We start from the raw sequence: 18,149 nt of genomic DNA on the forward strand, positions 1-18,149 counted from the left end.
TATTTTTCACCACTCCTATTACTACCTCCATGCGCGTTGAGAGTTGCAAGAGAATGACTGGATATGGTAGTGAGGGGAGGAGCTATATAACAGCTCTGCTGTGGGTGTCCTCTTGCAACTTCCTGTTGGGAATGAGAATATCCCACAAGTAATGGATGATCCATGGACTGGATACACCTTACAAGAGAAATCTAGTATACATTGTCCCTTTAAAGGATCTTGGGGGATTGCTATACCTTTTTGATGACCTATATTGTAACTTAGAGACCCTGCACTACAAAAATGTGCTGGTTATTATTTTAGTTTTGTTAAATTGATATCCCTTAGGCAAAGACATTTGAAAGAGCAGACAATTGCCTTTCAAATGGAGGGTGTCTTGGGGGTATCTAGGCCTTAAGAGAGCTGAGATCAAGGCGTTTTACTCACCAGCTATCTATATCCCTTTTCTACATCCAATGTAGCAGCCTGGCACTTCCTGGACTTTGCGACATCATCACGCCACCCCACAACTGCTTGAGAAGCAGGAGGGCCATGATCAGCTCTGAAAGTGTGCCTCCCCCCAGGAGGATGGCATGTAGTTGTCATCAGCGCTCTAGACATTATGCAGATGAGTACTACATGACATTCTCCGTACATAAGAGGCAAATATCTGATTTTCAATACGTAGAACATTAAAATGTTTTATCTTTAGTATGAACTTTTTGATGAGTGATAAGATTTGATTTCACAGTAAAACATTTCCCACATTCAGAACATGAAAATGCCTTTTCTCCAGTATGAATTTTCTGGTGATAAATAAGAGATGATTTACGAGTAAAACAGTTCCCACATTCAGAACATGAAAATGCCTTTTCTCCTGTATGAATTTTCTGATGACTAATAAGAGTTGATTTTAGAGTAAACCATTTCCCACATTCAGAACATGAAAATTCTCTCTCTCCTGTATGGATTTTCTGATGATTTATAAGATTTGCTTTCTTGGAAAAACATTTTCCACATTCAGAACATGAAAATGCTCTCTCTCCTGTATGAATTTTGTGATGATTAATAAGAGTTGATTTCCAAGTAAAACATTTCCCACATTCAGAACATGTAAATGCCCTTTCTCCAGTATGAATTTTCAGATGAGTAATAAGAGTTGGTTTCTGAGTAAAACATTTCCCACATTCAGAACATGAAAATCTTTTCTCTCCTGTGTGAATACTCTGATGAGTAATAAGTTGTGATTTCCAGGTAAAACATTTTCCACATTCAGAACATGTAAATCTTTTCTCTCCTGTATGAATACTCTGATGAGAAATAAGTTGTGATTTCCATGTAAAAAAAATCCCACATTCTGTACATGAAAATGATTTCTCTCCTGTATGAATTTTCTGATGTCTAATAAGATTTGATTTCTTGGTAAAATATTTGCCGCATCCAGAACATACATTTCCCATGCAGTTTGTGAAGCTACCTGTTGATAAGAAATAAAATGAGAAAAATGTTATTTATTGATCATATTATTTTTAAAAAATATATCTTTGGAAATAGTGTCTACTACAAGAGAAAGGAATCAGTTATGACAGCTACACCTTTCCCCAGCTGCTAAGGCTTGAGGGCAGTTTATTGGGCATTGGTGACCATTTTTCAGGACTTCCCGTTATGCCCTATTAGTCAATCAATTAAATAAATTTAAACTAATGCTGTTGTAATTTTTTTCTTATTATTCTTAAATGTATTCAGAGCTTTTAAAATTGTGTTCACAGAAAAACAAAATGTATGCTTACCTGATAAATTATTTTCATTCAGGATGGTGAGAGTTCACACCAAACAACCAGAGCTTTTAATCTCTCCCACCTCCCTGTACTACTCAGTTTAATGTATAGCCAAATACAGATAGGTAGGAAAGAAAAAAAGCAGGGAATATAGAGGTGCAGATAAAAAACTGCAACCAAAAAAAAAAAGATGAAATTGGATGGGGTCTTGTGGACTCTCACCATCCTGAAAGAAAATAATTTATCAGGGAAGCATTCCATTTGTTTTTTTTTTCATATGACAATGAGAGTCCACAAGCTCTGATGTCTGGGGTTTAATATCCAAGCTGTGTAATTTCCTGTCAAAAATCCCTTCCAAAGAAGTAAAAACATAAAAATGGTAAAATTTGGCAAAAGAATGTAAGGAAAAGCATATTGGAGCTTAGTAAATCTGATCCATAGATGCTTCATTTTTGAAAGCCCAAGAAGTAGCAATTGGTCTAATGGAATGAGCTGTAACAAATTAAGGGGGCAACTTTTCCACCACCAAGTAAGCTTTGTGAATGATCTGTTTTAGCCAAAAAGCGAAAGTCACTGCAGCCTTTTAAACTTACAAAGACCACAATGATGTACAAATAAGCTTGTGTTCTGTCTGAAATCTTTAGCGGCCTGAAGATAAAACATTAAGGCCATTACTACATCTACGTTATGGGGAGGCTTCTTAGAATTTGAGGAGTAAGGACACAAAGAAGAAATAAAAATCTCTTGGTCATATCTTATCAGAAGAAACAACCTTAGGTAAGAAATCATATTTGGTACAAAGTAGAGCTTTGTCCTTGTGGAAAATGAGAAAAAGGATATCACAAGATAAGGATGATGGCTCAGAAACTCTCCTAACAAAGATATTGCTAGAAGAAAAATAACTTTCCAGGACAGGAATTTAATATCTTTACTATGCATGGGTTTAAAATTGGGGATCCTCTGGTCACCTTCTGTTAAAATCAGGGGGCTGTGAAACCTACTGCATCTGAAAGTGGAAACTGCAGTCCGTCCCAAGCCATAGGTGACAAACAAGTTCTACCTTTAAACTTACTCAGTTTTGGAGCTTTCCTGTCCAAGCAGCGCATCGTAACCATGCTACCATGCACTTTGCGGCGGCATCTGGAGGAGAGGGTGTATGGAGCGATCCCCCTTTGCTTTATCAACAGCCCTACTGTCAGCTGGGACCCTCTACATTGCGTGCCAGAGACGTTTTACCACTACTGGCGATTTACGGACATGGCTGGAAGGTTACCTTGTGTGATCGTGTTGGAGTGGGTTAAACACTCTAATAGGGTCACTAAGCCCACTTGACTTTGCATACTGCACTCCCTATTATCTTAAGCAGTTTTTCATATTGGTTCAGAGTGTGCTTGTATCAGTAGACTGAATCTATAGCCTTTTAGCTATAATTTCTCATGTTATAAATTGCCCCTGTTGGTTCCGGTTACCTTTATTTAACGATACAGACCACCAAGGCAAATGTTTGATTAATTACATTTATTTCACTGTTTGTTTTACCAGTTAATAGGTTTGCATTTCAGATTATACTAGGCATTTAGTATAACTGTATCCTAAATTGAGATTTACAGGAAAGGGATCCAGCTCCAGGTTTAGCTATTGCCTTTTCATATTTGTAAATATATAATGTTATTTATATGCTAAGCAAGAGATATTGGTCAAATGGATTCTTATACCTAAATATTCTATGCCAGTTACCTAACTGATTGGACCATTGGTAGCTTATGAGCAGAGGTACTGGGTTGTTACATATCTCACTTAAAATAACTTTTATGTGGAGGTAAGCTAGATAATTTAACCCCTAAGGTATTCAGGTTGACTCCACTAGCAGGTTTTTACCTGACACCCATAAATAGACGTGTGTATGTATATATATGTCTTATTTTAATTTATTTTTTCCCCTGCTTCCCTGTCCTGATGTCTGCGGCCGAGGCAGCGGGTCAGACACATTTTCCCTCCGGATGTATGTTGCCTCTAGCTCCCACCCTGTGGATCTGGACAATAAATGCATAACATATTTACTATTAAGTTGAGATTTTAGTACATTACTTAGGGATCCTATACTATACCAGTGCCTCTGTTCAGGTTTCTTTGAGGTGAGACCGATGCCATGTACATGGCTATTTCTTCCCTATCTACATAGTGATCTGCACCTGCTATTAGATCTCTGGATTATGGTTTAAATTTTAACTCTAAGGTGACTGCAGAGTTTATAACACCCTTAAATATATTATACCTGCATGTTCAGGTCTTACTTTACTTGTCTGAGTATTTTAGCATAAATTCCATAACATAAGAAAGGCAATCTGTTGATCCCTCCTGAGCTCTTGTTCCTTTGTTCCTTACATGTGAGGTTCTCCACATTCAATTATTGCTAACCTGAGCTGAAGTGTATATATTTTGATTTTATTGATGGCTTTTTGCCTCTTGTTGTTGTCATATGGGTAGTGACATAGACTATCTGATTTCTTCTTTCTATTCATGGTGTTTAATGGTTCAAATTATTTCTACTGTTTTTTATTAATAAGCCATTGATCATACTAAGATGGACACAGCACCAAAAAAAAAAAAAAATAGGGACCTACTGCAAGCTATATTTCAAGTTGTATGAAACATATAGTGTCCTCTACTTACCCCTACCTGCTTCATTACTTTGAGCCTAAAGAGTCTATGTAGTTGAACTCCTCATGTCAATGGTTTCTTATTAGTTTTAACCCTGCTCCCTACACAGTTTATTTCGAAACCATAGGGATAAATATTCTATTCGCATGTTTTCATTTATCAGAGGTTATCACTGAGAACTAAAAGTAAAAATAGGTCCTTCATTTGGGGTCCAAGAGTGGCCCCTTCACATTCATGTTTACCCACTATATATTAGGTTTACCACAACTTTGTGTGGTCTAAGAGTGGCCGCTTAAAACATACAGTGGGTGTATAGTCAGAGTGGCAAATACTGTTCATATTGAAGTGTAACTTGTTTAACTATATTTGATCTGTTGGTAGCCTACTCTGTAAACATACTTCTTGTTATTGTGTATTGACAATTTCTATTTGTTTGCCTTGAAAAGAACCTCAATAAAATATATAAAAAAATAAAAATAAATTGGGGATCCTGCATAAGATAAAGAACTAGATTTAATTTACATGGAGGAGAAATGGTCCTAACAACAGGAGTAATTCTTACTAAGGCCTGAACAAAAGTTTGAACATCAGGATGTTTGGATATCTTTTAGTGAAAAAAGAGAGAGAGAGCCGAGATTGCCCGTACCAAGAACTATCAGATAGACCCTTGTCTAATCCATCCTGAAAGAAATGAAGGATTCTAGGAATCTGAAAGGAATGCCAATGGAAACCTCTGGTAGCACACTAACCAAAGTGAACTCTACAAATCTTTAGGTAAATCCTTAAATTACCAACTTCCTGTCCTGAAAAAAAAAAAGAGTATCAATGCCAATGAAAAAAAAAGCATCTGTTTCAGAATTAGGAGTCCAACCTCCACACCATCAAATTCTGAAATCTGAAAAAAAAAAAAAAAATAGATGAGCTTGGTTCAATAGGTCTTGACGTAGAGGAAGAAGCCAGGGAGGAAAAATGGATATTTGAATCAAGTCTGCATACCAGGTTCTGCGTGGTGAAGCTAGTGATATATGGCACAATATGCTGAAAGCTTGTGGTTTAAGAGAAAAAAAACCCCATCAGGTCTATTTCTGAAAGACCCCACTTGGCAACCAGCTGATCGAATACCTACTGAATGACAGAGCCCTCTCCCGGGTGAAGAGACTGACGACTAAAATAGTCCGCTTTCCAATGCTATACACCCAGAATGTGAATTGCTGAAAGATGACTGTGAGTCCCTCCTTGATTATTCATGTATGCCACCAATGTGACATTGACTGACTGAAAGCAGATATACTGAAAAGCTTAAAGAATTGCCTGTAGATCTAGAATCTTTATAAGAAACCATGCCTCCTGAGGAAACCAAACTACTTGCGTTTTTTTAAATGCCCAGACCATGCCTCATCCAGAAAGTCTAGTATCTGATGTTACTATAGCCCAGGATGGATGAAGAAAGGAAGCCCTAAAGGTTAAGTATAGATTATCTATCCATCCGCACAGATTGGATTACTGAAGAATCTAGAACAAATCCTTGGACTATGATCATATAATTCCTTGTCCATTGCTTTAGCATAGACAGATGAAAAAAGGGCATAAGAGAAAGCAAGCAAACAGAATCGCATCTGATGTGCCACCAAAGGACCTATCACCTCCATGCATAGAGCTACTGTTATATAAACAGTACAAAGAAGAAGAGAACACGCGTTCTGTAGTTTCAGTCTAAGAAAGTCTGATAAAGCCAAGTGCCAGACACCAAACTTGGAAGTTGGTGACATAAACTCTTGGAACATTTATCTTCCAACCAGATTCTTATTGAAAAGATAGTAGACTGTGAAAGTGAGAGAGACAGGACAATAGCCTAAACTAGAATATTGGGCTACTGAATAATCTGAGTTCTGAGCACAGCCAACAAGGCTCCCAAAACCTTGCAGAATATATGGAGAGCGGTAGAAAAAACCCAAAGAGAAGGGCAATAAATAGGAAAACTTGATTAAAAGCAAACCAAAAAAATTAATAATGGCCCTTATGAAATAAGGATATGAAGGTATGCAACCCTTCAAATCTATAGTAGATATGAATTGACCCTGTTAGACCAGGGGTAAAATTGTGCAAATTGTTTCCATTTAAAATGCAGGAACTCTTGGAGACTTGCATAGAGATTTCCATTTTAAAATTGGTCCCTAGTTGTAATTAAAACAAAAACTGACTTTGCTCAGAAATAGGCACAGGATGAATAATCACAATGTTCTTCAGATCTAGAATATATTGAAAGAAGGTCACAAACATTTTTTTTTTGTTGTTGGGGGGGGACAAAATAAATGCTTGAGGATGTTTTTTTTGTTTTTAATTAGAAATTATGGAATGCAAATCTAATCCAAAAGGAACATCTCCATCTGCTTACTAGGCAAGAAATCATTGAAATCTTAGGAAAATAGGCCCTCAGTGCAATGAAGAAGGTATATATAGGCACCATATTGAGGTGCTAAGGAACATACCTTAATTTGTAAAAAAAATGTTGGATACAGACAGAAGTATCAAATCAGAACACCCTTTGTTCAAGCAAAGAGACATATTCTGCATAAGAACACTTGGCATTTACATACACCTGAGTATACACAGTTACAGGGTACACTGCTACACAAGAGAGAGGCTATGCATTGCCTATATCTTAGCTGCATATTTATACTTGAACATATATAGATGCACTGTCAGCCCTTATGAATAGAAATTGGACATGATGCAAATATTTATATCAAAGCAATAATATGATGCATAGTTCAATGGTACTTGTACAACTTACATTAACAATATACAGGGAGTGCAGAATTATTAGGCAAGTTGTATTTTTGAGGATTAATTTTATTATTGAACAACAACCATGTTCTCAATGAACCCAAAAAACTCATTAATATCAAAGCTGAATATTTTTGGAAGTAGTTTTTAGTTTGTTTTTAGTTTTAGCTATTTTAGGGGGATATCTGTGTGTTCAGGTGACTATTACTGTGCATAATTATTAGGCAACTTAACAAAAAACAAATATATACCCATTTCAATGATTTATTTTTACCAGTGAAACCAATATAACATCTCAACATTCACAAATATACATTTCTGACATTCAAAAACAAAACAAAAACAAATCAGTGACCAATATAGCCACCTTTCTTTGCAAGGACACTCAAAAGCCTGCCATCCATGGATTCTGTCAGTGTTTTGATCTGTTCACCATCAACATTGCGTGCAGCAGCAACCACAGCCTCCCAGACACTGTTCAGAGAGGTGTACTGTTTTCCCTCCTTGTAAATCTCACATTTGATGATGGACCACAGGTTCTCAATGGGGTTCAGATCAGGTGAACAAGGAGGCCATGTCATTAGATTTTCTTCTTTTATACCCTTTCTTGCCAGCCACGCTGTGGAGTACTTGGACGCGTGTGATGGAGCATTGTCCTGCATGAAAATCATGTTTTTCTTGAAGGATGCAGACTTCTTCCTGTACCACTGCTTGAAGAAGGTGTCTTCCAGAAACTGGCAGTAGGACTGGGAGTTGAGCTTGACTCCATCCTCAACCCGAAAAGGCCCCACAAGCTCATCTTTGATGATACCAGCCCAAACCAGTACTCCACCTCCACCTTGCTGGCGTCTGAGTCGGACTGGAGCTCTCTGCCCTTTACCAATCCAGCCACGGGCCCATCCATCTGGCCCATCAAGACTCACTCTCATTTCATCAGTCCATAAAACCTTAGAAAAATCAGTCTTGAGATATTTCTTGGCCTAGTCTTGACGTTTCAGCTTGTGTGTCTTGTTCAGTGGTGGTCGTCTTTCAGCCTTTCTTACCTTGGTCATGTCTCTGAGTATTGCACACCTTGTGCTTTTGGGCACTCCAGTGATGTTGCAGCTCTGAAATATGGCCAAACTGGTGGCAAGTGGCATCTTGGCAGCTGCACGCTTGACTTTTCTCAGTTCATGGGCAGTTATTTTGCGCCTTGGTTTTTCCACACGCTTCTTGCGACCCTGTTGACTATTTTGAATGAAACGCTTGATTGTTCGATGATCACGCTTCAGAAGCTTTGCAATTTTAAGAGTGCTGCATCCCTCTGCAAGATATCTCACTATTTTTGACTTTTCTGAGCCTGTCAAGTCCTTCTTTTGACCCATTTTGCCAAAGGAAAGGAAGTTGCCTAATAATTATGCACACCTGATATAGGGTGTTGATGTCATTAGACCACACCCCTTCTCATTACAGAGATGCACATCCCCTAATATGCTTAATTGGTAGTAGGCTTTCGAGCCTATACAGCTTGGAGTAAGACAACATGCATAAAGAGGATGATGTGGTCAAAATACTCATTTGCCTAATAATTCTGCACTCCCTGTATATTTATATACTTGTGCATGATATAGCACAAAGTGCGTGTAGCATATGCAAGTAGCTATAATCTGACCATAACTCAGCTAATACACACACAGTATATATTACACTACTATCCATGACATTTCTGTCTATACAGAAGCTACATATACATTCGCTGATTTATATATTGAGAACAGTGTATACTGTTGAACATGTAAATAGTTATGATCTGATTATACGGTATCTGCATATAAATACACTTAAGCAGATATTTATACACTGTGAATAAAACACATGTAAAATGCCATGTACTGATTAAACAGTATCTGCATATATATATATATATATATATATACACACACACACACACACCTATGCATATATTAACATGCTGTACAATTTATTGACTACATAGAATTTGTTTTATGTGCATACACAAACGTAAATGGTATAAAACTGTGTGCTTGGTAAATGCAGTAAGGCACGTTCCCTTCATGATATCAGTACTTATATAAGCCATAGATGCCCTCCGGAAAATGTAAAAGAAGGTGCGCTAAAGAAAAGGCGGAACAAAACATTAAAGGGACAGTCTAGTCAAAATTAAACTTTCATGATTCAGATAGGGCATTTCATTTTAAACAACTTTCCAATTTACTTTCATCATCAATTTTGCTTTGTTCTCTTGGTATTCTTAGTTAAAAGCTAAACCTAGGTAGGTTCATATGCTAATTTCTTAGCCCTTGAAGGCCGCCTCTAATCTGAATTCATTTTGACAGTTTTTTACAGCTAGAGGACTTTAGTTCATGTGTGCCATATAGATAACATTATGCTCACGCACGTGGAGTTACCTAGGAGTCAGCATTGATTGGCTAAAATGCAAGTCTGTCAAAATAACTCAAATAAGGGAGCAGTATGCAGAGGCTTTGCTACAAGGTAATTACAGAGGTAAAACGTATATTAATATAACAGTGTTGGCTGTGCAAAACTGGGAGATGGGTAATAAAGGGATAAAGGGATTATCTATCTTTTTAAAAAATAACAATTCTGGTGTAAACTATCCCTTAAAATAAAAATGTTACTGCAGCACACAGCCGCCAATTATAATACATACTGACAAAAGAGGGATTGAATGAAATATATATTTAGGTTGAAAAAAAAAACAACAACTGACCCACAGAAAAAAAATGAGTTACAAAGGCCCCTGAAGTATGTTTAAAGGACAGTCAAGAGTCTACAACCCCCTCACAAATGTGTACAACAAAAACAAAGTTATGTGAACACAATAAATACAAATGTGTAGGTGTGAGTTACCTTAAATCCTGTGGCTATGCTAAACATGAAATATGCATCTTCAAATAGCCTCAAAGTGCAGTGCACTTACCTGATAGAAGCACCCACTCAACTAAACTGAGCAACCCCTCACCACTCCCATTATTTAGTTTAACGAATAGCCAAGTAGTGTGGTGAAAAAATAAGGAGTAAAAAAGCATACAAAAAGAGGAACTGGAAATAAAATTGTGCTTTTATACAAAAATCATAACCACCATAAAAAAGGGTGGGCCTCAGACTCTTGCCAATATGAAATAAATTAATTTATCAGGTAAGTTCTTACATAAATTATGTTTTCTTTCATGTAATTGGCAAGAGTCCATGACCTAGTGACGTATGGGATAGAAATACCCAAGATGTGGGAGACCACAGAAGAGTCACTAGAAAGGGAGGGATAAAATAAAAACAGCTATTTCCACTGAAAAAAATAAATCCACAAAAAAATAAGTCTTATAAATTTCACATAAATTTCAAGAAAAAAACTTAAATCATAAGCAGAAGAATCAAAATGAGACAGCTGCCTGAAGAACTTTTCTACCAAAGACTGCTTCAGAAGAAGCAAATACATCAAAACGGTAAAATTTAGTAAATGTATGCAAAGAAGACCAAGTTGCTGCTTTGCAGATCTGATCAACCAAAGCTTCATTCTTAAAAGCCCAAGAAGTGGCGACTGATCTAATAGAATGAACTGTAAATTTCTCAGGTGGAGACTGTTCCTCCTCCAAATAAGCCTTGTGAATCAAAAGCTTGAAAGGGACACTGAACCCAAACTATTTATTTCGTGATTTAGATAGAGCATGCAATTTTAAGCAACTTTCTAATTTACTCCTATTATCAATTTTTCTTCATTCTCTTGCTATCTTTATTTGAAAAGGAAGGCATCTAAGCTATTTTTGGTTCAGGACACCGGACAGCAGTTTTTTTATTGGTGGATGAATTTATCCACCAATCAGCAAGGACAACCCATGTTGTTCACCAAAAATGGGCCGGCATCTAAAATCTAAAGATCTTTCAAGAGTATTCTTGGGATTAGGACACAAGGAAGGAATAGCAATTTCCCTAGAATTCACAACCTTAGGTAGAAATTTAAACAAAATTTAAACAGCCTTATCCTGATGAAAAATCATAAAAGGAGACTCACAAGAGATAGCAGACAACTCTTCTAGCTGAAGAGATAGCCAAAAACAGAATTTATGCTTACCTGATAAATTACTTTCTCCAACGGTGTGTCCGGTCCACGGCGTCATCCTTACTTGTGGGATATTCTCTTCCCCAACAGGAAATGGCAAAGAGTCCCAGCAAAGCTGGTCACATGATCCCTCCTAGGCTCCGCCCACCCCAGTCATTCGACCCACGGACAGGAGGAAATATATATAGGAGAAACCATATGATACCGTGGTGACTGTAGTTAGAGAAAATAATTCATCAGACCTGATTAAAAAACCAGGGCGGGCCGTGGACCGGACACACCGTTGGAGAAAGTAATTTATCAGGTAAGCATAAATTCTGTTTTCTCCAACATTGGTGTGTCCGGTCCACGGCGTCATCCTTACTTGTGGGAACCAATACCAAAGCTTTAGGACACGGATGAAGGGAGGGAGCAAATCAGGTCACCTAAATGGAAGGCACCACGGCTTGCAAAACCTTTCTCCCAAAAATAGCCTCCGAAGAAGCAAAAGTATCAAATTTGTAAAATTTGGCAAAAGTGTGCAGTGAAGACCAAGTCGCTGCCTTACATATCTGGTCAACAGAAGCCTCGTTCTTGAAGGCCCATGTGGAAGCCACAGCCCTAGTGGAGTGAGCTGTGATTCTTTCAGGAGGCTGCCGTCCGGCAGTCTCATAAGCCAATCGGATAATGCTTTTAAGCCAAAAGGAAAGAGAGGTAGAAGTCGCTTTTTGACCTCTCCTTTTACCAGAATAAACAACAAACAAGGAAGATGTTTGTCTGAAATCTTTAGTAGCCTCTAAATAGAATTTTAGAGCACGGACTGCGTCCAAATTGTGTAACAAACGTTCCTTCTTTGAAACTGGATTCGGACACAAAGAAGGTACAACTATCTCCTGGTTAATATTTTTGTTGGAAACAACTTTCAGAAGAAAACCAGGCTTAGTACGCAAAACCACCTTATCTGCATGGAACACCAGATAGGGCGGAGAACACTGCAGAGCAGATAACTCTGAAACTCTTCTAGCAGAAGAAATTGCAACCAAAAACAAAACTTTCCAAGATAATAACTTAATATCTACGGAATGTAAGGATTCAAACGGAACCCCTTGAAGAACTGAAAGAACTAGATTTAGACTCCAGGGAGGAGTTAAAGGTCTGTAAAAAGGCTTGATCCTAACCAGAGCCTGAACAAATGCTTGAACATCTGGCACAGCTGCCAGTCTTTTGTGAAGTAAAACAGATAAAGCAGAGATCTGTCCCTTCAGAGAACTTGCAAATAATCCTTTCTCCAAACCTTCTTGTAGAAAGGATAGAATCTTAGAAATTTTTATCTTGTTCCATGGGAATCCTTTAGATTCACACCAACAGATATATTTTTTCCATATGTTATGGTAAATTTTTCTAGTTACAGGCTTTCTAGCCTGAATCAGAGTATCTATTACAGAATCTAAAAACCCACGCTTTGATAAAATCAAGCGTTCAATCTCCAAGCCGTCAGTTGGAGGGAAACCAGATTCGGATGTTCGAATGGACCCTGAACAAGAAGGTCCTGTCTCAAAGGTAGCTTCCATGGTGGAGCCGATGACATATTCACCAGGTCTGTATACCAAGTCCTGCGTGGCCACGCAGGAGCTATCAAGATCACCGAGGCCCTCTCCTGATTGATCCTGGCTACCAGCCTGGGGATGAGAGGAAACGGTGGGAATACATAAGCTAGGTTGAAGGTCCAAGGTGCTACTAGTGCATCTACTAGGGTCGCCTTGGGATCCCTGGATCTGGACCCGTAGCAAGGAACCTTGAAGTTCTGACGAGACGCCATCAGATCCATGTCTGGAATGCCCCATAATTGAGTTATTTGGGCAAAGATTTCCGGATGGAGTTCCCACTCCCCCGGATGGAATGTCTGTCGACTCAGAAAATCCGCTTCCCAATTTTCCACTCCTGGGATGTGGATCGCAGACAAGTGGCAGGAGTGATCCTCCGCCCATTGAATTATCTTGGTCACTTCTTTCATCGCCAGGGAAGTCCTTGTTCCCCCCTGATGATTGATATATGCAACGGTCGTCATGTTGTCTGACTGAAACCTTATGAATTTGGCCTTTGCTAGTTGAGGCCAAGCTCTGAGAGCATTGAATATCGCTCTCAGTTCCAGAATGTTTATCGGGAGAAGAGACTCTTCCCGAGACCATAGACCCTGAGCTTTCAGGGATTCCCAGACCACGCCCCAGCCCACTAGGCTGGCGTCGGTCGTGACAATGACCCACTCTGGTCTGCGGAAGCTCATTCCCTGTGACAGATTGTCCAGGGTCAGCCACCAACGGAGTGAATCTCTGGTCTTTTGATCTACTTGAATCGTCGGAGACAAGTCTGTATAATCCCCATTCCACTGTCTGAGCATGCACAGTTGTAATGGTCTTAGATGAATTCGTGCAAAAGGAACTATGTCCATTGTTGCAACCATCAATCCTATTACTTCCATGCACTGCGCTATGGAAGGACGAGGAACAGAATGAAGTACTTGACAAGAGCTTAGAAGTTTTGATTTTCTGACCTCTGTCAGAAAAATCCTCATTTCTAAGGAATCTATTATTGTTCCCAAGAAGGGAACTCTTGTTGACGGGGACAGAGAACTTTTTTCTTTGTTCACCTTCCATCCGTGAGATCTGAGAAAGGCTAGGACGATGTCCGTATGAGCCTTTGCTTTTGACAGGGACGACGCTTGAATCCGGATGTCGTCCAAGTAAGGTACTACTGCAATGCCCCTTGGTCTTAGAACCGCTAGAAGGGACCCTAGTACCTTTGTGAAAATCCTTGGAGCAGTGGCTAATCCAAATGGAAGTGCCACAAACTGGTAATGCTTGTCCAGAAAAGCGAACCTTAGGAACTGATGATGTTCCTTGTGGATAGGAATATGTAGATACGCATCCTTTAAATCCACGGTAGTCATAAATTGATTTTCCTGGATAGTAGGTAGGATCGTTCGAATAGTTTCCATTTTGAACGATGGTACCCTGAGAAATTTGTTTAGGATCTTTAGATCCAAAATTGGTCTGAATGTTCCCTCTTTTTTGGGAACTATGAACAGATTGGAATAAAATCCCATTCCTTGTTCTCTTATTGGAACTGGATGTATCACTCCCATCTTTAACAGGTCTTCTACACAATGTAAGAATGCCTGTCTCTTTATTTGGTTTGAAGATAATTGAGACATGTGGAACCTTCCCCTTGGGGGTAGTTCCTTGAATTCCAGGAGATAACCTTGAGAAACTATTTCTAGCGCCCAAGGATCCTGAACATCTCTTGCCCAAGCCTGAGCAAAGAGAGAAAGTCTGCCCCCCACTAGATCCGGTCCCGGATCGGGGGCTATCCCTTCATGCTGTTTTGGTAGCAGTGGTAGGCTTCTTGGCCTGCTTACCCTTGTTCCAGCCTTGCATTGGTTTCCAGGCTGGTTTGGGTTGTGAAGTATTACCCTCTTGCTTAGAGGATACAGAATTAGAGACTGGTCCGTTTCTGCGAAAGGGACGAAAATTAGGCTTATTATTAGCCTTAAAAGACCTATCCTGTGGGAGGGCGTTGCCCTTTCCCCTAGTGATGTCTGAAATAATCTCTTTCAAATCAGGTCCAAATAATGTTTTACCTTTGAAAGGAATGTTAAGCAATTTTGTCTTGGAAGACACATCCGCTGACCAAGACTTTAGCCAAAGCACTCTGCGCGCCACGACAGCAAACCCTGAATTTTTCGCCGCTAATCTAGCTAATTGCAAAGCGGCATCTAAAACAAAAGAGTTAGCCAATTTAAGTGCTTGAACTCTGTCCATAACCTCCTCATACGAAGATTCTTTACTGAGCGATTTTTCTAGTTCCTCGAACCAGAAACACGCTGCCGTAGTGACAGGAACAATGCATGAAATTGGTTGTAGAAGGTAACCTTGCTGTACAAAAATCTTTTTAAGCAAACCCTCTAATTTCTTATCCATAGGATCTTTGAAAGCACAACTATCTTCGATAGGAATAGTAGTGCGTTTGTTTAGAGTAGAAACCGCCCCCTCGACCTTGGGGACTGTCTGCCATAAGTCCTTTCTGGGGTCGACTATAGGAAATAATTTCTTAAATATAGGGGGGGGAACAAAAAGTATGCCGGGCCTTTCCCACTCTTTATTTACTATGTCCGCCACCCGCTTGGGTATAGGAAAAGCGTCGGGGGGCACCGGAACCTCTAGGAACTTGTCCATCTTACATAATTTCTCTGGAATGACCAAATTGTCACAATCATCCAGAGTAGATAACACCTCCTTAAGCAGTGCGCGGAGATGTTCTAATTTAAATTTAAATGTCACAACATCAGGTTCAGCTTGATGAGAAATTTTTCCTGAATCTGAAATTTCTCCATCAGACAAAACCTCCCTCATGGCCCCTTGAGATTGGTGTGAGGGTATGTCAGAACAGTTATCATCAGCGTCCTCTTGCTCTTCAGTGTTTAAAACAGAGCAATCACGCTTTCTCTGATAAGTAGGCATTTTGGATAAAAGATTTGCTATGGAGTTATCCATTACAGCCGTTAATTGTTGCATGGTAATAAGTATTGGCGCAGTAGATGTACTAGGGGCCTCCTGTGTGGGCATAACTGGTGTAGACACAGTAGGGGATGATGTAGTATCATGTTTACTCCCCTCATTTGAGGAATCATCTTGGGCAATATCATTATCTGTTGCATTACTGTCCTTACTTTGTTTGGACACTATGGCACAATTATCACATAAATTTAAATGGGGAGACACATTGGCTTTCATACATATAGAACATAGCTTATCTGATGGTACAGACATGTTAAACAGGCTTAAACTTGTCAACAAAGCACAAAAAACGTTTTAAAATAAAACCGTTACTGTCACTTTAAATTTCAAACTGAAAACACTTTATTACTGAATATGTGAAAAAGTATGAAGGAATTATTCAAAATTCACCAAAATTTCACCACAGTGTCTTAAAGCATTAAAAGTATTGCACACCAAATTTCAGAGCTTTAACCCTTAAATTAACAGAACCGGAGCCGTTTTTACATTTAACCCCTATACAGTCCCAGAATGAGGCTCTGTCTATAACTAGAAAGGCCCCCATCTGAAAAAGGTGTCCAACACAGTGCCTGCCGTTTTTCTAAACGTTCCCCAAGATTATAATACCAATAATTAGTTAGAATCTGCATAATATGCCTAGTAAAGCAATTGTTTTAGCCCAGAAAAATGTCTACCAGTTTTTAAGCCCTTTTTGAAGCCCTTTATTCTTTTATGTTTAACTAAGAAAATGGCTTACCGGTCCCCATGAGGGGAAATGACAGCCTTCCAGCATTACATGGTCTTGTTAGAAATATGGCTAGTCATACCTTAAGCAGAAAAGACTGCTAACTGTTTCCCCCAACTGAAGTTACTTCAGCTCAACAGTCCTGTGTGGAAACAGCAATCGATTTTAGTTACTGTCTGCTAAAATCATCTTCCTCTTACAAACAGAAACCTTCATCCTTTTCTGTTTCAGAGTAAATAGTACATACCAGCACTATTTTAAAATAACAAACGCTTGATAGAAGAATAAAACTACATTTAAACACCAAAAAACTCTTAACCATCTCCGTGGAGATGTTGCCTGTGCAACGGCAAAGAGAATGACTGGGGTGGGCGGAGCCTAGGAGGGATCATGTGACCAGCTTTGCTGGGACTCTTTGCCATTTCCTGTTGGGGAAGAGAATATCCCACAAGTAAGGATGACGCCGTGGACCGGACACACCAATGTTGGAGAAAGAAACAACACTTTCCAAGAAAGTAGTTTAATATCCAAAGAATGCATAGGCTCAAAAGGAGGAGTCTGCAAAGCCTTCAAAACCAAATTAAGACTCCCAAGAAGGAGAGATTGATTTAACAACAGGCTTGATACTGACCAAAGCCTGTACAAAACAGTGAATATCAGGAAGTTTAGCAATTTTTCTGTGGAATAAAACAGAAAGAGCAGAGATTTGTCTCTTCAAGGAACTTGCAGACAAACCTTTATCCAAACCATCCTGAAGAAACGGAAACTTCTCAAAATCCTAAGAGAGCAGATATTCAGGATTTTATGTCAAGTCGGGAGGCTTCATATTTTGCATCAAATCTTTACTGAATCCAAACAGCAGCAAAGAAAACATAAAGAGAACAAAATAATAATAGCATAGTAACAAGACTGCACCAATCAGCACACAGCAGCCTAATAAACTGTAATGAACAAGACTGCACCAATCAGCACACAGCAGCCTAATAAACTGTAATGAACAAGACTGCACCAATCAGCACACAGCAGCCTAATAAACTGTAATGAACAAGACTGCACCAATCAGCACACAGCAGCCTAATAAACTGTAATGAACAAGACTGCACCAATCAGCACACAGCAGCCTAATAAACTGTAATGAACAAGACTGCACCAATCAGCACACAGCAGCCTAATAAACTGTAATGAACAAGACTGCACCAATCAGCACACAGCAGCCTAATAAACTGTAATGAACAAGACTGCACCAATCAGCACACAGCAGCCTAATAAACTGTAATGAACAAGACTGCACCAATCAGCACCCAGCAGCCTAATAAACTGTAATGAAAAAGACTGCACCAATCAGCACACAGCAGCCTAATAAACTGTAATGAACAAGACTGCACCAATCAGCACACAGCAGCCTAATAAACTGTAATGAACAAGTCCAGCACTTCCTCTTTGCTGATTGCAAACAGCAGATCATGTATTATTATTTTAATGTATTTTGATTATCTTTGCTTAAGATCACTAATCTGTTTATCTGTGTTTTAGAATATACTATAAACCATTATATACAGTAGGTTTCTTTCCTAAGTTCTTTAGTCTCT

The 18,149-nt window shown here is 39.0% G+C and overlaps 1 protein-coding gene across 2 annotated transcripts in view; it reads right to left on the bottom strand.

Annotated features, from left to right (window-relative positions):
- Window positions 1-231: 231 nt before the first annotated feature.
- Window positions 232-18,149, bottom strand: part of LOC128666759 (gastrula zinc finger protein XlCGF8.2DB-like) — a 128,382-nt gene continuing 110,464 nt past the window's right edge. For both annotated transcript variants that reach the window (XM_053721534.1, XM_053721533.1), the window contains exon 5: window positions 232-1,456. In XM_053721534.1, the coding sequence (XP_053577509.1) occupies window positions 672-1,456 (785 nt within the window). In that variant the 3' untranslated portion in view covers window positions 232-671. The remainder of the gene's footprint in view (window positions 1,457-18,149) is intronic.

Source organism: Bombina bombina, chromosome 7 (assembly GCF_027579735.1).
Source record: "Bombina bombina isolate aBomBom1 chromosome 7, aBomBom1.pri, whole genome shotgun sequence".
Taxonomy (NCBI): Eukaryota; Metazoa; Chordata; class Amphibia; order Anura; family Bombinatoridae; genus Bombina; species Bombina bombina.